This window comes from Lactuca virosa, chromosome 2 (assembly GCF_052849685.1).
Source record: "Lactuca virosa cultivar CGN04683 chromosome 2, Lactuca_virosa_CGN04683_v6, whole genome shotgun sequence".
Taxonomy (NCBI): Eukaryota; Viridiplantae; Streptophyta; class Magnoliopsida; order Asterales; family Asteraceae; genus Lactuca; species Lactuca virosa.
This window is the reverse complement of record NC_136427.1, coordinates 166,279,238-166,304,908: the sequence shown is the minus strand read 5'-3', so window position 1 is coordinate 166,304,908 and position 25,671 is coordinate 166,279,238. Positions and strand designations below refer to the sequence as shown.

The following is a 25,671-nucleotide window of genomic DNA, read 5'->3' as shown; positions in this document are numbered from 1 at the left end:
CTCTCTCTCTCTCTCTTCTTCTTCTACTACTCTCGGCCAAGAGTATCAACACACATACACACAATTATTTCACTTAAGCTCTCTCAAGAACACACCACAACTCCTTCACTTCTCCTTCAAAATTTTCGAGATTAAGAGCTTTTCAAGGAGGTTATTCCACAAAAATCATCATCTTAGGTAAGTTGATGCTTGGATCCATGATCTAGATTCTTTGTTTTATCAAAAATCTCTTCTTAACTCATATAAACTCATGATCATCATCCTAGAAACCTCTAAGATCGAGATCCACCCAAGAAGGCTTGATAGGACCAAATTTTCTTCATTTCTTCCTTCAAAATCGAAAACAACAAACAAAGGTGAGTTCATACCCCTCTATTTTCGGTTTTCACAAGTTTTATGGGGGAGAATACAAGTAAAATGTGTAGATCTATGTGTATGTGTATGTTATGTATGATTTCATGTATGTATGTGTGATTTTATGTGTTTATGTGGTAAATATGTAACGAAAAGGGAAGAAATCTCGAGATCTATGGCACAAAAGAGGAAAAAAACATGATCTAATATACTTTTCATTGAACAAGTCAAGAAAAGTTTCTAGCTTAAGTCATAATAAACAAAATGCAACATAAAACTCATTTTTGGGCTAAATTTGTCAAACAAATAAAAGTTGAGTTGACAGTTGTCATTCACGGTTTTCTTAAGGACTAAAATAGTCAAAACAGTAAAAATAAATGTTTTTATGAATATCATACTCTTTAAAGGGCTAGAAATGTAATTTGTAGCTTAATGGGCCAATTTTTGGGCTTTTCGGCCCATTGAGCCAAAAATTGCGAAAAATATAATTTTCAAGGGATTGAAATGATAAACTTCTCAAAACAGGGGGTAAAAGGGTAAACAAAACCAATTCAGGGATTTAAATGATTTTTGTTCCAAACAAGGATCAAAATTGTAAACTTTTTGGATTTTGGGCCAAAATAGTAAAAGTTGCGAAAAGTGTGGACTTTAACCGAAAAACTCTTTACTGGAGGGGCTGAAACTGCCAAAGAGTAAATTTTGAACTAAAAACATCACTAAAACAAGTCTATGGGTCAAAAATGTAAAGAAAATGGTTTAAGGACCTAAAATGTTTCTTTTTCAAAATAAGGGACTAAAACTGTCATTTTTATTAAAGAAGGGCTGAAAAGGGGTCAAACCAATATTTTGAACCAATTATTTTATTATTAAGATATTTGAGTCAAAAAAAATATACCAAACTACAACTCATGAAAATAGAAAGATGAATATACGTAAAATTCCAAATATCGTTATAAACAACCAACCGACCTCGTGCCGATACGAAATTAACAATCGTTCAATAGAACTTTCCAACAATTATACTATACCTAAAACAAGTAAATATTCAAATCCTTGGGCTTGAAAGTCTCAAATCATGCTTATTGGGCCTTCGTGACCCAATTACATGTTTAAGGGACCCTCAATGGCTTTCAAGTGCTATTGGGCCTCAGTGGCCCACTAGCATTGCTAGTAAGGTCCAAATAAATCAAATGTGAAATGAGCCAATGTGTCCTTCGTATACCCAACAGCCTTAAATAACACACGTAATTAGCAGGACCTTGAAATCCTCTTCTCCTCGTTTGTTAGGCTTACCTTCAATTCAAGTAATCAAATACAGGTCGTTAATCAATGGTAATCAATTTCGTTTGGATTAAGTGAGTAATAACGGGCGACACCTCTAAGGGTCGTTCGTAGTCTGTAGTTATAGTCAAAGTCTCCTGGAAGGAGAGCGAGAGTTTGTGTATAGATCTATACGGGGGTGACTCCCCCACACCTCAGCTGTTCGCTACAGTTAGACTCGGCCAGTCTAGGGTGACAAAATCTTAAGATCAATTTCGGCGTTCATTAGGATGCCAAGACAGACGAACTAGTCATTACTATGCATGGTTATAACGACTCACATAATTAAATAAATCCAATACTATCCTAGTAATCAAGGAAAAGTAATCAAAATCACTCGTGTGGCGGTATAACAATTTGAAACAATTATATTATGTTATCGGAAAACATCGGGTTTTTCGAGGATATCAGCACCACTCGCTTGTATTTTTCAATAACTATAATGCAAAACTTCCCATTTATACACGTTTTGAAATCATTCATGCACCAACTTATGGATCTTCACACTTTGGTATAAACAATTGTCTTTTCAGAAAATATCGGATTTTCTGGGTTTTATAAACTACACAAATCATTTTTATCACGACCCTGCTTATGAACTCACCAACATTTCATATGTTGACGTTTTTCAAAATAACTTGTATTCTCAGGTAACAGGTAAGCTGAAGGGTAATATCAAGTATGTTTGGATGTTATGTTTTGAAAACTCTCAAACAATTGATGCTAGGGATATGTAATATTTAAACAATGTACTGGATGTGAACAATGTCAATCGTTATGTATTAATGCATGGTCAAGTTTATGTTGTGTTTCATGTATAATCATTGTGATGATATTCAATTTAAGTCACGCGAGCCCCCGGACGTTTCCGCCGTCTGGTTCGGGGGTGTGACACACAGTTAAAAGAGGATTTGCGATTGAATTGAAAAAGACAATTTAGGGGTTTTCCGTGAATTCTGGGAACCTAAAGTTGTAAATGGAATAATCATGTCCCTTAAATAATCGGCATCAAATTTGAACTCAAACGTTGCCCAATCGGAGAAAGTCACGTGTAGAGTGGGTTACTTAACCGTCGCCACATTAATTTGTCACGTGTAAAATTGATGATCACTTTTTGTCTTGAGCCACAAGAAAATACTAAGCCGTCTCATCCAACGGATATTTTGCCTCTCCCCAAAAATTAAACCGTGATACATTTCGACACCAATCAAAAACCATGTGTCGGTATAGAGGAAAGCCTCATTCACTTATGGGAATTGTAAGCGAAATCATTTTCCAGACTTGCGAAATCTAGGTCTGAGTTGGTAATACCCATAACCTTGAGGATTTAGTGCCTAAATGTGCCAAAAGGAAAGATATAAACAATTTAAGAAAAATTTGTACATTGTGATATCAAAGAATCTTTGATATAAAAGAAGATAGATCCCCGAAAAAGATACCCTTCATTCGTCATCAAGAAAGATGTGGAATTAATTGTGTGGTTTCCCGTGAATTACAATCGAATACTAATTAAGGAGTAAAGAAGTGCCTCTTTTAACAAGTTTCGTAGGTGGATTTATTTTCCCACAAATTCGCAACTTGACATTAGTGCAAAAGATTGTGCGGAAATACTTGGATGACCAGTATTTTCATAAAAATTACAAGACTAGATCTTGTTGGGAAGAAATGACTTGGGATGATTACATTTCATCAAGATCACACAAAGGAAATGAAAATGAGATTTTGAACATCGAAAATTGGTACATTGAAGCAAAAGATTCGTTAGAATCTTGCACCATTTCCTTATTTGATCTACTCGTTAGGCATGCGATAGTGAAATAGTTGTTACAATGAATTTCTCCAATCTCAAAGGAAAATAAGGAAAATATATTTTGTAATTTTTGATTTTAGAAAAAGTAAAATTCAATAAAAACGAAAATATTTTTGAATTTTTGATTTTTATAAAGAAAAGAAAAAATAAGAAAATATTTTTGGATTTTTGAATTTTATAAAGAAAAGACAAAAATAAGAAACTCTTTTTTGAATTTTTGAAATTTATAAAGAAAAAGACAAAAATAAGAAAATGATATCACCAGCATTGCTTATTTGTTATTGAGAACAAATATTTCGCATGCGAACCAATGCTTTTTCATAACCAAAGAGATTTCCCAAAAGCAAACGCTCTCCAGAACTATGCGCTTCCCAGGAGAAACACGTCCAATTCGCTAGTCGTAAACTTTTGTTGAGCAAATCAGAGACAAATTTGAATGCGAAGCGAGTCAAACGCTTAATGGAAACAGTAACCTCTGAACGTAAATTTAACAAGTAATGAAAGTTAGTCCAATGTGTGAGTGTTAATCCAAAAATTTTGCATGTCAACTTCAAGAAAGATTAGGTAGAATTAGGAACATAACAAGCTTCCATCATTCCCAACCCATTTAAAATTCTTAAAAATGATTTTTTGTCTAATGGTTTAGTAAAAATATCTGCAAGTTGATCGGTTGTTTTAACGAAATGAACTTCAATATTCCCATCCTCAATATGATATTTTATGAAGCGGTATCGAAGTGCAATAGGTTTATTTTTGGAATGTTGAGCTGGATTATGACATATGAGAATTGTACTTTGTGAATCACAATAAAGTGGAATTTTTTTCATGTTAATCGCATAGTCATGTAGTTGACTTTGAATCCAGATCACTTGAGAAGTACAAGCAGCAACAACAATGTATTCAGCCTCAGCTGTCGAAATCGATACACACTTCTCCTTTTTCGACTGCCAACTCATAAGTTTCCCGTCTAATATTTGACACCCACTTGTAGTTGTTTTTTGATCCAACTGACAGCCTCCAACATCAGCATTTGAGTAAGCTTGAATAAAGAATCCTATATACGATAGATACCATAATCCAAGAGTCGAAGTGTCATGAAGATAACGAAAGATATTCTTCACCGTTGTAAGATGAGGTTCACGAGGATTCAATTGATACCTAGCACAATTACACACAGAAAACAGAGTATCAGGTCGACTTGTAGTTAGGTACAATAATGAACCAATCATGCTTATATATGTCTTGAGATCAACAACAGGCTTATCCAACGAAGGACCTAAGCGAGTGCCGACTTCCATGGGAACTTTAGGTTTCGAGCAATTCGTCATTCCAAATCTTTCAAGCAGGTTTCGAGTGTAGTTTTCTTGATTGATGAAAATTCCATCCCTGCTCTGACGAATGTTCAAACCCAAGAAATGATTTATTTTCCCCATCATGCTCATTTCAAATCGACTCTTCATAAGCTCCTCAAAATCCTTTGACAACTTAGGGTCAGTAGAACAAAATATAATGTCATCGACATAAATTTGAACAAGAATTAGGTGATCCTCTACTTTTTTACGAAATAAAGTAGGATCAACTGATCATTGCTTAAGTTTAGCGTTTTTCAAAAAATTGATAAGCGTCGCATACCAAGCACGAGGAGCTTGTTTTAACCCATAAACTGTTTTGTCAAGGATGTAGCAATGATTAGGATACTTATCATTTACAAATCTAGGTGGTTGTTCGACATAGACCGTGTCTTCAAGAACACCATTAAGAAATGCGCACTTAACATCCATCTGGTAGACGTCGAAATTCTTATGAGCTGCATAAGCCACAAAAAATTGTACAACCTTGAGTTTTGTGACAGGGGCAAAGGTTTCTTCATAATCAAGTCCCTCTTGTTGACAATAACCTTTTACAACTAATCTAGCTTTGTTTTGTACAATATTACCTTCTTTGTCCATTTTATTCTTAAAAACCCATTTTAGACCAACAATCGAAATATCATCTGGTTTGGGAATTAACCTCCAAACTTTGTTTCATTCGAACTCAGCCAACTCAGACTGCATCGTAACAACCCAATCAGGATGTTCTAATGCATTCTTGACTATTTTTGGTTCAGTTTTTGAAATAAAGACATTAAACATACAGAATTCCTGATGAACATTTAGAACTTCATTCCTGCCTCGAACCTGTAGTCGTGTCAAAACACTCGAACTTAGATCACCAAGAATTTGTTCTTTGGGGTGACCCTTCATCCATTTCTCCATAGGAGAAAGTGTAGGATCAAACTCTAAATGTGCATCCTCAAATGTCTCTTCTGCTTCTGATAATTCATCTGAAATAGAAATATTATCATTAAGATCATGAAATCTGTTACCTTGAGCATCACTGTCATCATGATTCATTCCACTTGGCTCCCCCTCAACCAACGGATTCGTTGTCTGTTTCTCCCCCTCAACACCAGCTTGAGAAGTCAACAACTCCACCTCAACATTTGCATGCGAATTTAACAACCCCCCCCCCCCCCCGCCGGCTTGAGATTGAAAAGTCGAATTTCTTCTTTCGATATGAGGTGAAGAAATCAAGTGCTCCCCCTCCACTTGACCATCAGTTGAATTTTATGTTATTTCGACATTGACTCTCGAGGTTGATGATGATGAATTAGTAAATAAATCTCTAAAATTCTCCTTTCTCCCAGTCATGTGACGCAGACATCCACTATAGATATACCACTTTTCATCGTATTGCTCGTCACATAGTACCTGTGATCAGTTAGATAGATTTAGGTCCCCAAGACCTTTTGGGTCCTTGGACTTTAGCTTGGAATGTAGTGTGCAATGAAGAACTAAAGATCCAACTACAAACTTTGGATTTGATTTTGTCGATTAAGTCAACTTCATCAGTTTTAGGCATTGATATGTAATCATTCAATGTCGAAGTTTCAACTTTAAGTTTCTTTTTTTCAACCTTTCCTTGAGATATATCAACTTTCGGTGCTTTAACTTCTTTCCATTTTGACACTTTTGACAATAATTCTTGATAAGAAGCACTTCCATTCAAGGATTCATTTAAGTAATTATCGTAAACCTCTTGGACTTGTTCTTGAGAATACTTTTTCGAATGAAATTGTCTTTTTTTACCTCCAACCAATTGTTAAAATTTTTCGTGTCATTTTGTCCTTTGATGAAAGATACATTCGGATTTGGGAATTTTGGACCATCAGGTTTGAATGGTACATTTTTCTTTGCAACATTTGTCATTTTTGTATAATTCATTTGAGATGATGGCTTTTGTGGTCATTGTTGAAAGCGATTTTGGTATCGATATTGATAACCAAAATGAGAACCTTTTTGAAAAACCTTTCGATTTTGAGAAAAATTCCTTTTGTCTATTGTTCTGAAAACAAATGATTGGTTTTATTCCATTTTTTTGAAAACCATTCACCTTTTGAACATTTTTATCAACATAATTTTGATGAAAACTTTCTTGATCGTTCTGTTGAACAGGATTTGAAATTTCACATTCTTTTTCTCATTCGCTTTTTGAACAACTTTCGCTTTTGGCGAAAAACCACTTTTATTACCAACATTCCTTTTGACATTTTTCAAATCATCTGGAGAACTCTTTTAAAGTGAGAATTTTGGATGTTTGTGAAAACTTCTTTTAGGCTTTTGAGTATTCTTATATTTCAAAAAATTTGACTTTTGAATTTCTTTTTGTTTCTTCAAATAAGCCTTCTTTCATGCTTTATTATTGGAAATTTCGTTTTTCAAATCAGATTTCTCTGCTTCTTTATCTTGATTTTAAAATTTTCCTTTTTGACTTTTGAAAGGTTCTTTTTGTAAAACTGGTTTTTTCTTCATCTTGAAATCACGAGATTTCTCCTTTTGATTACTAGAATCATTAGGTAAAGGTTGCTCATAATTTTTTTCAATTTTTCTTTCGACATTTGGCTTATGTGTTTTCAAAACCCAAAATTTATTAGATTTCTTTGCATTTTCTTTAGAAAAAGATTTTTTACTCTTTTGAAGTTGAAAAACATGTGATCTTTTGTTTAACTTGTTTTTCTCCATATTCTGGTTTGAGTAAAAACCTTCATCGTTCACATTCTCATTATCTTCTTTCAACAGTTCATTTATTTTTGGATCAAAGTTATCAACATTTCCTTTTGTTATAAAAACTAGGACATTTGATGCAAGTTGGATAAAGAACGGTATTTGTTTCCAAATAATATTTTCCTTTTTCTTTCAAAATTTTCGTAAATTCCTTTGTATCATTATACACTTGAGTTATAACAACTCGAGGAATTTCATTCTCACAAGAATCATCATCAGTATCACTTTCGTTTTTTGTTATGTCCTCAACAATAGCTGTCTCTTTTTGAGAATCACAAGTTTTAGTTGTCGAAGAAGACTCATCGTTTAACTTCGTTGTTGAATCAACATTATCTTTGTCTTCAGCTAACAAAGTGGCATTAATGACAGACAATTTAGAGCAATCAACACATTCTTCTTCCTTGATTTCACTGATATTGTTAGAGTCATCTTCGATATAAGCAAAATTTTGTTGAGTACTTGGTGTTGAATTCTCAGTCTTGTTCAAAATTTTCATTTCATCATTTTTGGTCGAAGTTTCATTCACGATATTAACAAGTTCATCAACATTTAAACAATCATTTATGTTAACAACACCATAAACATACGAATCATTGGGAATGATGGTATAGTCATCTACTTTACTCTCATATTCGAAAGTAATCTCATCAACTAGCTCTCGTTTGAAAGTAATAAAGGGAAGAAACTTCCTATGTTGTTCAACACAAATGTCAGCATAATGATAGAGATCAGTCAATTTACCATACAAGCATTTCGCAGTATTGCATTGAATGTTACGTTGTTTAACTAACATACAATTATCCATCCTAATACCATCTCTATCAATCTTGATATTAGTAATTTTAAGTTCTAAGATCTCTATCTTACTGTTCTTCTCTTCCAACCTATTTCGTGCTTCATACAGAGATGCCTTAGATTTTTCATCTTCACTACTCATCGAAATCAGCATGTCATTCAAATAAGAGAAAGTTTCATCAAAATCACATAAAACAACATGATAAGAATTTAAAGGAGTATTAAGGGAAACAAGGAGATCACGCACCTTGGCAGTCATTGGAGATTTTGGAGTTGTCGAAACAAAACACCTACCCGTGGTCTCTACATCTTCTTCATCACTCCCCTCATCTTTCTCATTCTCTTCCAATTCCTCATCGTTGTCTTCCACACCTTTCCTAAATAATCTCTTCTCACCAGATCCACCTTCCTCATATTTTGCAAATGACAGACCATGAGTAGGATCACGCATTTCCTCGTCATTAGATCCAGAAGACCAAATTTGATAAGTGTCATCGTTATCATCACCTCCTTTGGCCATTAGTGAAAGATTCTTTTTCCAAGCACGAACTTTCTAAAGCCTTTTCGCATAATAGATTCATCCTTCACCTTTTGTTTCTTCTCTTCTTTCTTTCTCAACATGCAATCATTAGCCAAGTGATTGTGGCCATTACAATAATTTCAGTTGTAACCCGAATCTCCTTTCAGTTTCACCTCCTCAGACTTCTTCTCTTCTTCTTTCTTCTCAACTTTTGTCATCACTCTTTGACTTCCACCAACATTCGACAATGGTTTCTTCTCCAAGTTGTTTTTAAAATTTTCACTCATACCACTCACAGGCTTCTTGAAAAACTTTTTCAACCTATTTTTTGAGTAATGGGAAAAAGCTTCATCGTCGGAATTAAGGATAAATCCTTCTTCATCTTATTTCGTATCTTCTTCAGAATCATCTTCTTTCGCATTTTTTAGACACCAATTGCATTAGACCACCATAGTTCAACTTGTTCTCTTTAGAAATTTCCATCACCTCTGATTCATGTGTTTTTAGAATGTTGCACAAATTTGTCACAACTAGAAAATTAGGGTTAAGAATGTCGATCCTTGTACAAGATGATCTCCATGTGTAATATTACAACATTTCATATAGTGAAATTTCAAACTTCAATGCTATTAAGTTCCTACTTTCATACATTGTCATTCAAGTCGAAACAACCACGTATAAGCCCAAAACTCGATCCAATAAGCCAAATTCAATCATTTTTGGGCCTTAGCCCAAGAATTGCCGGTCCAAATCCCTTATTGGACCAAGACTTCCTTATTGGGCCCTATTGGGCTGATAACTTCCCCTTTTAGTCTTGTTGGGCCGAAAAACCCTCTTTGGGCCCTAATGGGCCGAAAACTTTTATTAAACATTATTTTGGGCCGAAAACTCCTCTAATGGGCCTTTTTGGCCAAAAACTTCTAGTTGGCCTTTATATGGGCCGAAAGCCCATACTTGGGCCTTAGTTGGGCCGATAACTCTTATTTTGGGCTCCTTGAACTGAAAAACCCCTATTAAGCATCAATGGGCCAAGAATCCTCATTGGGCCAAGCTAAATCAAAGCCCACGAATATTTTTTTGGGCCAACCTTGGGCCGAGACCCTCTTGGGCCAGTTAAGGTTTGGATTATTCAAAAAAAGAAAAGAAAAGAAAAGAGATTAAGGGGGATAATAGATTTGACACCTCATCTTTAACCAAAATATCTCCAAGTCCTTTAACCCCCATGCATCTAGATACTTCACATCATCTTTAGGAAGTCAACTCCTACTCACTCCTCTCTCCTTCTCTACCTCTCGGCCCATCTCTCTCTCTCCACCCTCATTCAAACTTCACTTCCAACATATTTTCCTCTCAAACACTCAAGAGTTTTCTCGTCTCCTTTCTCTAAGAATTTGTGTGTGTGTGTGTGTGTTCTTCAAGGAAGTCTTCTTCAAGGATCATAAACTTGGTAAGTCCATGTTTAACTCAAGTGTTTTGCTTCATGTTTATGCTTAGAACATTCAATTTTCACACTTTGTTGTGTGTTAAACTCCTTAGAACACTTACATTTTCGAGAATATCCTCAAGAAGGCAAGCTAGGTTCGAAATCCTTCTTCATCTCCTTCTAGATTCGAAAAATCCCCAAGGTGAGCTTCATACCCCACTCTTTTCAAGTTTTCATCATTTTTTGGGGAGAATACAAGTCAAGTCTTGTTGAAATCCTTGGATATTTGCATGTACTTGTATGTTTATATGTTTATGTGTGTTGAAATGTTTTTATTTCATGCTAGAATTCCTTAAACTCGAGATTTTTACAAAGTCTCAAGTTGTTGGAACAAAGTTATCTTTGAGTAGTTTCACATATTTTGGCGTCATGTTGAAAATGAAACATGTTGCTAAGTGAAAGTGGTCTCTTTGAAATGTGTGTTAAAAATCACAAATAATGTCAAAGAAATGTTGAAGCATTTATGGTTATCAAAGCTTGAAAAATGGTAAATATGAGAGTTTACACTCAAAAATGGTATATTTTTGGTTATATAAACTTTTACCACTAACACTTGTAAAATTGTGGAAACATAATAAATTTCAAGGTTTTATGAAATTTTGTGTAAATTGTGACAAGTTCTAGCCACAACAAAATTAGAGTATTTTTGGTTCTACAAAACACGTTTAACAAAAATTTTGGTGTGTTAAAAACTCACCACAACATTTGAATATTTTACTAAATATAGTTTTTGTTAGTAAAATAATCATAAAAGTTTGTACTATTTCAAAGGTATAAAACCTAGAATATTTTGTTACGCTTACAACACATATGGAGTGTTGGCAAGTTAATTGTAATTATTTATAAATATCATTATAAATAATTTAATATAACCGGTAAGCAAAACAGAGTTTTACGACAGGAATATTCGTGTATCATAATTTGTCCATCATAAAGCTTTTAATAATACAAGTATTAAGTTGTATGTCATAAAGCTATAAAACACGTGTCATAAAACCGCAATCATGAATTTAACTTAAGAACGTCATATGCATTATTCGATAAATTTGTGTAAATTTTATTGAGGTTCTTGTGAGACAATCCTTCATCGTACCTACCTAGCGTACACCGTAAGCCCTGTAGTTATAACCAGAGTCTCCTGGAGGGAGAGCGAGGTAATTGTGTATAGATCTATACGGGGTTGACACCCCCACACCTGAGTTGTTCGCTACAGCTAGACGGGCCAGTCTAGGGTGACAAATATCTTTTAGAAACTGACGCTTGAAGAACGTCAAGACAGGCGCATTAGTCATATTAGCATGGTTGTAACGACTCACATAGAGAATAACAATATTATTTGAATTTACGAAGGATATACACTCTACTAGTTTTATAAAATACACAACTATGTGTCGTCTATTTTGTAAACTAATTTCACCACTCCGGACTTAGGGTTTTAAGTCCACAACTCTTTTATATACAGAAAATATAGGTTTTTCTGGGATCACACTCTTTTCAAATACAAACAAAGGAAATAAAGAACATGCATGCAATTATACACGATTTTGGAACAAGACTCACAAACTACTTTTATAGAAAATATTGGATTTTCTGGAGTTTTACAACTTATTATAAACAAAGATGTTACAAAGTTTTCTTACAAATATGCTTATGAACTCACCAACATTCTATGTTGACGCTTTTCAAAATGACTTGTATTCGCAGGGACTCAGTGAACAGGTACCCGAGCCTTGGATTTGGATATTTTGCTATCTTTTTGAGACATCATACATGTTGTTATTTTTGTGTAATTGAAGAACAAGTACAATTTGTAAACAATGAATGTTGGTATATTGTAATGTATGATGTTGGGTTGCTATGTATCATTTATATCCAATTGTTATGATATTACAAGATGAAGTCACCCGCCCCCGGACGTTTCCGCCGTCCCGGTTCGGGGTGTGACAAAATTTGATAACTAATATGTATCAAAATTCTCCTATGTCTTGATCATCAAACTGATGTTTCACCATTCTATTATGAGTCCATAAACGAAAGTGAGGTTGAATTCCAAAGTTGTACGAACCATTCCATACCGATTGCACTTGAAGATTAAATCATTCATCTTGTCGTAATATGCCTCGCTATTTTCGTTTTCCTTTTGCTTGAAATCTGCAAGTTCAGACAAACAATTAGTCACCAAGCTTTTCTTTGTCCTCTCACTACCTAAATACTTTTCTTCCAATGTATCCCAGATTTCCTTATCAATTTTGCATCCACGAACATGTTTATATACGAAAGGAGGAAGAGATCTTCTCAATTCACGAAGACACTTTTTATCATTAGCTTTCTTCTTGTTCACTTATGCAATCATATCCTCAGTTACTTACCCTATTTATAGGGTACTCACAGACAAAAAAATACAAGGGTTATACATCTCATGCGAAACTCTAATATGCCTTGTAAATAGATAAAGATAACGAAAGTCCTTAAACTTTTGCTATTTACAGACGCTAACACAAAGACACTACATTCGACTATCACAACAACTTTCAACTCTACAACACAAATTTGGTCTCACTATGTATTATTGTATATCTAAAACGGTTCATTAGTGCGAACTAATTCCAACAAAAATTTACATTACCAAGTAATCTTGACCAACATAATTTTCATTTATCATAAGACTTGTAGTCAAATGATATCCAAAATCCAATCCAACTGGATACTTGGTAATGCATTTCTCATTTATATGTTCAAGAAAAAGATTCCATAAAGATATTTTATCTAAACTTTTGGATGTATTCAAATTAGCACACATTACGGATAATCTAAACAAACTTTTAGTCAAAACTAATTCCAACGTATATTCATACTATTATATAGTGCTTTTATCATCTGTCTTGACAAATAAGACTCACATTTATCATAAGACTTGTGGTCAAATTAATTCCAAAATCATATCCAACTGGAGTTTTGGCAATGAAATTATTTTCAAGAAGATGATTCCATAATATTACATCTTATTCAATTATTCAAATCAACTTTTGAACTATATTAGTTTCACATATTTCATGACTTTCTTTTAAACATGTTAATATCGTTCTAAATAAGTAATAACAATCTTATAAAACTTTTTATAAACAATTTAATCAAAAAACCATAGACTCAAACATTTGGGAGAACGAGACATCTTTTAATCCTATAAATAGTGGCATTCATGATCAAATTTTCTTCCACTAGTTTCACTCCTCTTACTCCCTTTTAGTCACTACATATTCTTGCAAATGTCAGCATTTTATCCTTAGTAAAATACTCAAAGGACTGGAAGTAATATTCAAATGGTATTATGAATTTTCATATCTGATTGTAGACTAAACATTCACGAGAACGAGATATCGTTTGATCCTACGGATAGTAGCATGGGCTCATAATCCATTTTTCAAATTATCTTCTCAACATTTCAGTCTTATCTATCATACATAATGGGCATTTGTGCTTTATTGGTCCTTCTCTTGTTATGGAAATGAATAGTCTATCAAACGTATCTCATAATAAGTTTACTTATTGTCCTTGGCATTTGGGGCGGATTAGGTATATCTCCAATAATCGCCTTTTACGCATGGGCAACTAACTTTCTTCCTCTTCTTGACACTTTAATTCATGATAGTGAATATGGGAGTATTTGAAGGTGGAGTTTCTATGATTGGCCCTGTTAATCCCAAAGGGTCTCAACATTCCATGAAACTCCTTTATGGATATTTCCAAGTTGTTTATATCAAAATCAGAGTGAACTGATTACATGTACATGTTAGCTAATTGACTATGGTAATAATAGTCAACCCCTAGCTTAATGAAGTTCCATTTCACTTCAACAATACACTTAATTACTATTTCTAATAGTTTGGGAATGCAGTGGTTAGAGGAACCTCAGGAAGAGCTTTATCTAAGACATGATCTTTCTATTCATAGATGAGAACCTTTCCCAAACTACGAATTTGGACTAGATTGATCATCCTACCAGCTAATCCTTTTGACAGGTCTTATAGAAGTACATTTTGGTGGATTATTTTATAGACATTATTTAAAATTAATTGCATTCGTGTTTGTTTTATTAATCCTTAAAATAACTGTAACCCTAATTAATTATTTTTCGAATTTTAGGATCCATATTTGGCTTTTGTGATGTGTAAAGGGATGTCGTAAACACATCACAAAGTTATTTAGGTGGACAATGCACTTTTCCAGTTTGAATCTCTTATGAAACTCATATATCATTTGAGATTCATTGACATTTAATGACATGTTAATCTCAATTGTGTTCATCTCAAATTTAATGATAGGGACATTGCGGACCATGAAATAGATGGTGAATCAACCATGCAAAAACGCTCGATCCTCGATGCAAAATTATTATCACAATGATGTGACGGTTAACCACACATGCTCCATCAACAAAATAATTTCTCGAACGCCTTTCATTTTAACTTGTATTCTTGCAATTACGTGTCAGTTAACCACACACGCTCCATCATCAAAAATAAACAAAATGTCCATTTTCTAGGGTAGCACATGACTCACGTTTTTTATATATAAAACGAGAATTTTGTTTTATTACTTAATTAATACTTTTAATTTTGTAACAAAATCCAATCGAAATCTTTAGGTAACTCCACTATCAAAATACAAAAAGGTGGTGAGGGTGGTAAGCACGAACCATTTTAAAAACCGACCACATTAGGATTCATAGAGACATTCTTAAACATTTCTTAGAGTATTAGATTAGGTGAGTCTATTATTGATTCGACAATAATGTTTTTATTAATAGGTGAGGACACATGTGATATAAGTATTATGTGTATAGTAAGTATACCATATAGTATATTTAAACCATTTAAATTTAAGATCTTATATTTCTAATTTAATTCTCTTATTAAATAAAGTTCAAAACAAATATTCAGATTTTAGTTCAAGTTTAAATAATATAAATTTAACTAAGTAAATATTCAAATTTAATTCTAGTTAAATAATATTTCAAATTAATCTCAAAAATCTAGAATATTCGAATTTAAACAATTAAAATAATATTCAAGATAAATATTCAAGTTTTAATTCAAGTTTAAATAATATTCAAATTTAAACTCTTATTAAATAATATTCTAAACTAATCTCCTTATTTGAATTTAAACATCCCAAAACTCATGACCAAAAATTTCATTTTTAATTATTAAATAAAACTAGAGTTATCAAAACATTCATAAGTCAAAGTATTCAAACATCACAATCAGAGTATCCATAACAAAATATCAGAGTAAACATCCATGGCTAAACATCATGGTGTGTGCAATGCAGTCATCCTAAGCTCTTCCCTTTGCTACCGGAAATACCTGAAACCAAAAATGAAAACCGTAAGCACGAAGCTTAGTGAATTTCCCCCCAAACTACCACATACCATACAAATAACATGCAACTAGGAGATACGGGCCCCGCCCACCCACAAGGAGAGTCGGGCCCCGCCCACACTCGACTAATGGGCCCCGCCCTATGATATATGGGCCCCGCCCATGCTTAGTGAGATACGGGCCCCGCTCACACTCAACTAACTAGGAGATACGGGCCCCGTCCACACTCGACTAACTAGGAGATACGGGCCCCACCCACACTCGACTAATAGTGAGATACGAGCCCCGCCCACACTCAGCTAAACTAAGAAACACATACAAGTATCACACAGACAACAAGTATAACTAAGTCTACTAATCCATACCATATCCATACTCATGTAATGCTACGATACGGGCCCTGTCCACACTTAGCTACTAATCAGCACACATACTATACACACGGGCCGACATTGGTGCCTTCGACCCGTTCAATCCAGGAGGAAACTCACCTTAAATGTCGGGTGCTCGCTGAAACGTCTCTGCTCCAGAATCAGCTCTACTCAAACCCCTAAGCAGAGCAACCTCTTAGATAGCAATTCATACTCATGGCCCCCTTAGGGTCAACTATGTTCATAGTCAAAGTCAACGCTCCGATTTGACTCAACTCGTCGAGTTTCTAAGAACCGCAGAATCGTGATTTTGCGATCCAACTCGTGGAGTTCTTCCATGAACTCGTCGAGTTCTTCCCTATTACAGAATTGGGACACTTCAATTCAACTCGTCGAGTTCCTTTATGAACTCGTCGAGTTCTTCAGTCTGTTAACCCTTCTTAATCCATTCTGCCATTATTCTTCAAATCCAAGTCCCATATTCTAGATCTAGACCGAAAATACATCTAGCAGGGTAAAGTTTCCAACTTTACCCATCAAAACCCACTCTAGAAGAAATAAGCTCTAACTCTAACCCAAAAAGCCTAAGGTCTTGATCCAAAGCCAACTAAAACTACAAGATAGACCATGAGGTCATAGATCTGGGCTCTAGAGACTAAATGACCACGTAAAGTCTTAAACTTTATCCTCATGCATGGCCATTAGAGCTTCAAAAGTCCAAAATAATGGTCTAAAGGTTGCATGGGACTTCCATGCAGGGGCGGATCCCTTTAGGGGGCAGCAGGGGCCATGGCCCCCCTGCTTTATTGTCTTCTAACACCTAAAAAATTATAAATTAACTTATTAGTTTAGGGTAAATATTACTATTGGCCCCTCAGGATTTTCAGAAGGCTAACAAGAGAATATAATATACCCATTAGCTCGGTGTAGAACAGAATATGAAGCTATAATCTATAACTGGATATATATTTGCTCTCATACATGTGAGAAAAATAAATAGTAAACAACAATATTGTTTTAAAGATCGGTTACAGCAAAAGAGATAAACTAGGAGAAAAAGTAGGAGGAAAGAAGTTGCAGAAACAATAGAAATCTTAAAGATCAAAGAGTAAAAATTATCTTCATAAGTTCAAAGAAAACTAGATACAGGGAGTGTGAAAAACATCACCAACAGCCGGATCCTTGCCCTTGTTGTCGCTTGCCTCACCCATCCACCGTCGCTGCAACATATACGCATTCTTCTTCTCAGTTTTTGTTTATCTTCTGTTTTGCTTTTGAGACTTAGACTCGAACATGTGTTGATATTTATTTTCTTTTTTCAATAATTATGCTTTGAGATTTACACAATATCAGATACTCAGAGTATAGAGTAGAGTTATTGTGACCTTTTAATACCTTTTCTTGACATGTCTTTATCATATGTTTATTATATATTTTTATAATGCTTTTTGTAGTTAAAGGTCACATTACTCTTGGTTCAGAGAATACATGGTATAACTCAAATTAATTGATTTACTTTGGCTTTTTTATTAGTATTTTATATTTATCTTAAGATCTTTAGTTAAATTGTCAAAACTTAATTGTACCTAGATAAATTATATATATATATATATATATATATATATATATATATGGATTCGCCCCCCTTCTTTTCTTGCTTGTGTTCCGCCCTTGCTTCCATGGTCATAAAGTTGACACCTTTATGCCATGAAAACCCCTCAAGGCCTTAGATCTGAAGTGTTCTTTACTTGGTACATCCAAATCCCAACAACCAATATACTTGGACCATAACATGAAAGAAAGCATCCTAAAACTAGATCTAAGCATGCCATGGACAAGGTTGAAGCTTTATACCTTAGATGAATAACAAATGAAGCCCAACTTCTGGATCTACTCTCCTTCCACACGTTCTTGCTCCTCCTTTAAGCTTCCTCTTCTTCAAACTCACCAAAAATGCACAAGATTATATTACAATCACCAAAAATGGTTTAGGATTTCAAGATTAGGGTTTTAGACAGTGGAGGCTGGAGATGAGGCCAACACCTTGGGGTTAAGGTGTTTAAATAGGGTGCAAAACCACGGGATTAGGGTTTCATTTCTGCCAGCCTACTTGTCGAGTTGAGGCCTCCCAACTCGTTGAGTAGGCTTCTTAACCCGCGTCCCAAATCATCTCCACTCGATGAGTTGGGAGTCGAGTGGGGCTCCCAACTCGTCGAGTTTCTCTACAAAAGTGAATAAATTTTGATTTTAAATACATACCAAGAACTAGGCGTTACATGAATATTAAGATTAAAACAATTAAAATAATATTTTAATCAAGGGGTTTATCCACAAATTTTCGAAAAATTGGAAAAAAAAAATCTGGAATCTGAAAAACAGGAGGCACTTCACATCCATGAAAAGGCGCGTCGTGCCTTGCAACAATACGGGTTTCTTTCAGTTTCTTCGATTTTACAAAGTAGTGCAAAAAACTAAAACATATTGGCTTCAATACTATTGTTGGGTTTTATAAACATCAAATACATATTAACTAGGTAGCGGAAACAATTAAAATTTTACCTAAGTGTACATGCACCCTAAGATCTAGGTTTTACTAGTTAGCAACGTACTTTAAAATTAACTACGGAAAAGGATAAACCACTTACCTCTTGATGTTGAGAAGAAACTTTTGCAATGGATAAAGGACCCAAAGGAGAAACCCTCTAATGTAGTCAGACCTAAGACTCCAAGAAGCAAATCAATGAAAACCCTAAAAAGGGATAAGTCGAATTCCATAACCCTAGTGAAAGGTTATAATTTTCAGCCATGGAGAGAGAGGAAAGAGGGGTGAACGAAATTTTTAGGGCTAGGAAGCATCTTGGGTTTGACTCCAGGCCAAGCAGCAACCAAAATCCTTAAGTTGATCAGTTTCCTAAGGATAATCATTATCCTTATGAAAAACCTACCTAATTCTAATCCTTTTGGATAAAATCTTCCATGTCTCCTCTCCAAGAGGCTTATAGAATATTTCAATTAATCTATAATTTCCAATTAATTTATTAATTCATAATAAATTAACAAGTTAATTTTCTCCATTTCCTTCTCATTGATTGTGTCATGAGGCCAACCCAAAAGAACCTTGTTATTATTTAGAAATATTATCGACTAGTTAATGATCTTGGACACTATTTCCAACATCATGGAGACTAAAACTAGCTTTGTGCGGTAGCCAACAAACCCAGGAGCAAGCCATACATAAGTTGTGGGCCTGAAGGGCAAGCCAGACTTATGTTGCGGGCTTGAGAGCAAGCCAGATATGAGTTGTGGGCCTGAAAGGCAAGCCGGACTCATATTATGGGTTCAGGGGTAATCGAGTCTGTTAGCTGTGGACCCAATATATGATGTTATATATTGTGTGTGTTGGTACATTGGGGGAACTCACTAAACTGTGGCTTACAGTTTCAATTTATTGTTTCAGGTACTTCAGATGATCGTGGCAAGGCGAAGGCGTGATCGTGAACATCTTTCGGTTTTATGTTATTTGGATTTTGGGATACTCTGATTACTGAAATACACTTTTGAAACAATGGTTTTGTAAACATTTATGGTTTTGGGTTGTTTTTGAAAAGTTAAATTTTTTTGTGATTTTTGGGATCTTACAATGTGTGATTCTTTTACGGATTTTCTAGACATTGTTTGCAATAATTTCTTGATTTTTTATAATTTTTTTTATGTTCTTTAAAATTAGTTTTTTCCAAAAAAAAAAAAAAAACTAATAGCTTATTTTACATTTTTTTAGCTTTTTTTTTAGAAATTTTATATTTTTGTTTTTTTACATGTTCATTTTAGTATTCTTTCAATATTTTTATACTATAATTATTAAAATTTCGGTATTGAGAACTGTTTTCAGTTTGTAAAATCAGCTTACTTAAATTTCAGTTTATTGTAGCAAGCTGCATATGTTAAAAAACAAACAGACTTCTGATTACAAGCTGCAACTGTTTGGTCCACATCTTCTGCTGCAAAATGTTGTAGAGATGGTCCGCAGACTTTATGAATTTTCGCTTCGAAAAACAAAGGCACCAAAGTTTCTCTTTCTATTCTTCTTTTTCTTTTCTACCACAAATTTCATATAACACCCTTAAGTTTGGAGAGGCCACACATAGCACCCTTGCATGTTAGTGAATAAGAACAAATACATTAAACCAGCATGATGTGTATTCTACCACAAATTTCATATAACGCCCTTAAGTTTGGAGAGGCCACACATAGCACCCTTGCATGTTAGTAAATAAGAACAAATACATTAAACCAGCATGATGTGTATAATTGACCAAATCAGTCCATATTCTAATCATAGTGGAAGCTTGGTATAATATTATATTTCACATAAATCTTTAACAAATAATAGAGACATTAACAATCGTCAAATTCAATCCAAAGAAATAGCAGCCTGTCACCTAAATCGTATCATATAATTTACAACCACACAACCCATGTGCCTTTCCAATACTTGAATCTCAAGAAACATTAAACAAGATTAAACTTAACTTCAAAGAGTCTATAAGCGTAACATTATTACTCGTTTGTTATGTTACGTCGTCAGAAAATACCATAAATAACAGTTGTTAAGAGTCTTATATCAATTAGACACAGTCTTATCCGATAGAGTCAATCCAAGATTTTTTCAGTTATACTTTAACCCCCTAAATTATCTAAACTCATAATTGACAATCAAATAATGACGACCCACAAACCCCAATATAATAGACACAAGCATGATACTTTACTTGTACTAATCCTTTAATTAGATTCTTTGGTCACAAAGAAGATGACACCATGTGCCTATATTATTAGAACTAGTTAAAGGGAAAGTAATAATAATAAACATTACAATATTGAGCCCACCATCATTAACAATTCCAATAACAAGATGTCAAGATATCCAAAGTTCAAATCTTGAAATATGCACTTTTTTTTTTTACAAAGCCAACATTCTTTATACCCTTTAATACTACACTCCAACATAACCACTTCATCCCATTAGTTAAGTTGATAAAGATTCATGTAATATAACCAAAACAATTATCTTTAAAATATTTAAGTACATTATATAATTATATAAATAACCATAAGTATTTGTACAAAGGAAAATCACTTGGATTGGAACCACCCTACAAAATTGACACTTTTATACTACAAATTCATGCAACTTAACTTCTTAACATCTTTCAAAGCTCCAAGTTTTCATCAACAACAATCATCCATGGAGGTCAAAAGCATTGACCGTTGACCAACAAAAGTGGGTCAAACTCAAACTCAAATTCACTTTTTTAACCTTCTACCATTAACCGTTTCACCTCTAGACTTTGACCCACTCCCATGAACAACACCATTGTCAAAATCTCTCGAAATTTGTGGCTTCAAATTGGTCAAAATCCTGTCCCTAAGACCTTTGACCGATTTATATCTTTGCAATTCATCACCATGGCTTCTTCTTGGAGTTAATTTCTCGAATTCAATAACATCGGAAATACTTCTTTGAATCGAAGAAGTACTTCTTCTTGTTCCTTTCCCGTTGACCAAATTGTTGTGGGAATTTTGACCATGGGTCCACTTAAAACTCTTGTTGTTATTATCCATATTTAATTCTATCGAATGAAGATCATCATCTTCCTCGTTTTCAACTTCTCCATTATCAACAATATTGCTTTGATTCAAATACATCATAAGATCTTCATCTTTTCTTCCTTTCTTTTTCCCCAGAAACACTTCGAGTTGATTTCTCAATTTATCAACAAGTGCGTTTTTTTCCTCAAATTCATGTTTAGCTTCTGCTAATTTCATCTGAACTCTTTCTTCACGTAATTTATCAGCAAGTTGAAGCATTTCTCTTTCTCTTTCAACTTCTTCATGAGCTTTAACAGATTCCCTTTTAATCTCTTCAGCTTCAAGCCTATCTTCACCAATATCAACAGCTAATTCATCACAAACTTGCTCCATAATTTCACGTGTTCTTCTTTCACTTTCAAGTTCTTTCAAAACTTGGGAAAAATTCGCCTTTGTTTCTGCTAATTCTTGCCCGAGTTTCTTGTTCAAGCTTTCCGATCGCCGCCTCATCTTTTTCTCCACCTCGAGCTCGCCGGAAACAGCCTCGACTGCCGCCTCGATTGATCGTCTTTCCTTCGTTTTCCATGATTGTTTCTCTTCTGCAAAACATTTTAGAAGGTAGTTGACTTCAGTTTCACCTGTTCGTTCTTCTTTGATGATGTGGTTGACTTGAAGGCGGGCCCTTTCTAGCTCTGTGTGTAGAGCTGATATGAGCGACATGCTTGATGATGGAAGATTATCGTGAGCCCACATCCTGTGAATGATTTTTAGAAGCTCTTTTGATGTTGTTAAAGCATTGCTGACATCTTTTAATCGTGGGTTCACAGTAATGGCAGAAGCGCTAGGGGTTTGAGCTCGAGATCTGGTTTCAGTCTCCATTAAACTGGCGTTGCTAAATGAATCGAAATTTCCGCCATTGTTGTCCTCGAGCTTAAGTTTATGAGAAATTGAAGTCCTATGGTGGGAACCTGTTCCAGATCGATCAATCCTCTACACGAAAACAGAAATTCAATCGGTTTCAAATGCATAACTGCTTCAAATTCAGATTATGACGCATCGAAAGATGGATAAAAATGAGAAATTTTTCAATGAAAACGACCCATGGGATGAATTGCAAATTTCAATCGCGTAGTCTTATAATATTGTTAGATTTCGTATTGAACTGAAAATGGTCAGAAGATAAATAATAATAAAATAGAATCTTGGAAGCATCTTCAATCGCGATAACGTTGTTCTGAAAATGATGGTTCATAGAAACTTCGAATTTGGGTGATAAGAAACAAGAAATTAAGCTGAAAAATCGACCCAGATGATGAAATTTCACAATTCAGAAGAAATTAGAGATGAAACTGACCTCAGAAACAGGACTATGAGATGGATCGGACAAATGAGGAGGAAGCGAACCGGGTGTATGAACCGGCCGGTTCGTTTTCTCACTAACCCTCGTCGTCTCCTTCTCCCTCCTCCGCCTCGTCGTCTCCAAATTCTGCGGCGACGGCATCTCATTCATCTCCCACAGTGTCGCCGCCAGTTTCCTGGCTGAAACCGGCTTCGACCTCCCTCCGCCGCCATCGTAATTAGGCGACTCCACGCCCCCACCACCACCAAGCTTGGATTTTGACGAAGGCGTCATCCTCCACGACGGCGCCGGCGTACTGGATCTGGACCCACCTCCCACTCGGCTCTTCCCCACCATAATTGCTCGCTTAAATCGGTAATTATGCACTTTAGAAGACGAAGATGGCGATGAAGAACACCCTCGTTTCCGGATCTTGCCGTAACCCGGGATCAATCCATCAACAACTCGATTACTCTGGCTAGACATTACACAAACAAACTTCTCACAAATCGCTATGAAGTATGAACCTTTAAATTGGGTGTTCACTCTTAAGATCGACTCAAGGTCAAGGGTGGTGACTTGAATTTGAAATCATAAGGAATTCCGATCGGAATTTGTCTTGAAATTAGGAAAAGGGTAGAATGGGGGAAATTTCAGGCGTAAAAGAGAAGGGATTTTGATGGGATTTTACAGAGGTGTGAGAGGGTTTCTTGATTAAGTAAAGAGTACAAATGTCTGTAATGAGTTATGAGCAGTCTGGAACGAATCAGCCATATGGATGAGGTGGAAAGGATAGAGGGGAAAGGGGGAGTGCATGTGATGTGAGGATTAAAAGATGTTTAAGACATGTTACTTGTGATATTTTAAGCTTTAGTGATTTTGAATTAATTTTTCAAAGACAAATCGACAAAATATCAGAATTATTCTTTGTTAATGGATTTGAGTCAAATTATTGTGTATATCGAACATTGATTTTTTCAAGAGTCGTATATCATCGATTATATCAAATCAAAATATATTTTGGGGGATTTGTTTTACTTATTTGAGACAGGAATTTTGAAGTAGGGTTTGATTTTTGAAGGTGAAAAAATAGCATTTAGAATCTTCTAAATATAAAATTAAAAAGTTTGTTCGAAAATTGACTCGATATGTGTATTTGTCCATTTTGATTCTCTAAAATGTTTTAATAAGCAATTTATTTGAAGCCAAAATGTAGAAAGAACTAAACGTTTGTTATTTATCGAGAAATCATTATATTAGGATTAAATTACAGATACGGTCCCTATGTAATATCTCAATTTGCAGGTATAGTTTAAGTTTTAGGAAATTGATATCAAGTATTGATATCCTTATGTTTCAAAATCAAGCACATTTTGGTTTATGCGTCATATGAATAACGTGGAAACTTGTTAACCAGGGTTTACATATATTGAATCAACTAGGTGTGAGACTCATATATTATACGGGTTAATTTAAAAAAAATTAAATATTAAAGTGTAAGCAATAAATATTTTTTAATGTAAAACTTTAAAATAAGAAAGGAAGAAACATATTTATTGCAATTTAATTTCATATATATGTATATGACTTTAATTTTAAAATTTGAAACAAAAGTAGATAATATTTATTTTATAAATACCACAAAATGACAAGTGTCAAAACTCATGAGAGATTGACAAGTGGCAAAAGTATTTTCATTTATTAGGGAGGATATATTTAGGATACATATTATACAAATGGTCCCTATACTATACAATACCATATAATCACCCAAAAATATAAACTATTTAACACACCTAATTTGAACCGGGAGATCCCGAATGTTCAAACTATTTCTAAAGTCAAGAAACAGCAAAACAGGTAAACCCTTTGTAAAAATATATGCATACTGATACGTTGACGGAATATGTAAAACACGCACATGATCAATCACACCACACTCCCTAACAAAATGTAAATCAATTTCCACATGTTTTGTTCTTTGGTGTTGAACTGGGTTAGACGCAAAATGCATGGTACCGATATTATCACAAAAGACAAGAGTAACACAAGACAATGGATAGGATAACTCGAGAAGAAGATTCTAAAGCCAAACAGTTTTAACAACATTGGCTACCCCCGGTACTTGGCTTCGACACTAGAGCGAGAGACTACATGTTGTCGTTTGGATGACCATGAGATGAGGTTATCTCCAAGATAAACACAAAACCCGGAAGTGGGTCGAAAAGTAGTAGGACACCCGGCCCACTCAGCATCAGAGTAGGAAACCAAGCGATCAACGGCTGACAGGTGAATACGAAGACCATGTCACCTCGCATCAGAGTACCTTAAAGATAGCGTAGGATGCGTTTTGTGAGCATGAAAATGTGGAGCACATAGGTAATGTATGAAAAAGCAAACTTGTTGCACGTCATACATAATGTTAGGATGAGTAAAAGTCAGGTATTGTAAAGCTCCAACGAGGCCTTGATATAAAGTGGGGTCAAAGGTCGGCTCTCCCCCAGCAACGAGGCTTCGATATATAGTGGGTCAAGTATTGCATAAAAGCACATGTGAGCCTAACTAGGGGTGCTCGTCTGAATTGATTGGTTTGATCTGATCCGATC

At 34.7% G+C, this 25,671-nt stretch overlaps 1 protein-coding gene across 1 annotated transcript; it reads right to left on the bottom strand.

Moving 5' to 3' along the window:
- Window positions 1-21,189: 21,189 nt before the first annotated feature.
- On the bottom strand, window positions 21,190-23,898 carry LOC145159695 (golgin family A protein). The gene is made up of 2 exons (XM_079078715.1): window positions 23,081-23,898; window positions 21,190-22,716 (listed from the first exon to the last, which is right to left on the bottom strand). Exons 1-2 carry the CDS (start codon window positions 23,549-23,551, stop codon window positions 21,442-21,444), a joined length of 1,746 nt encoding a protein of 581 aa, XP_078934841.1. The 5' UTR covers window positions 23,552-23,898; the 3' UTR covers window positions 21,190-21,441.
- Window positions 23,899-25,671: the final 1,773 nt, after the last annotated feature.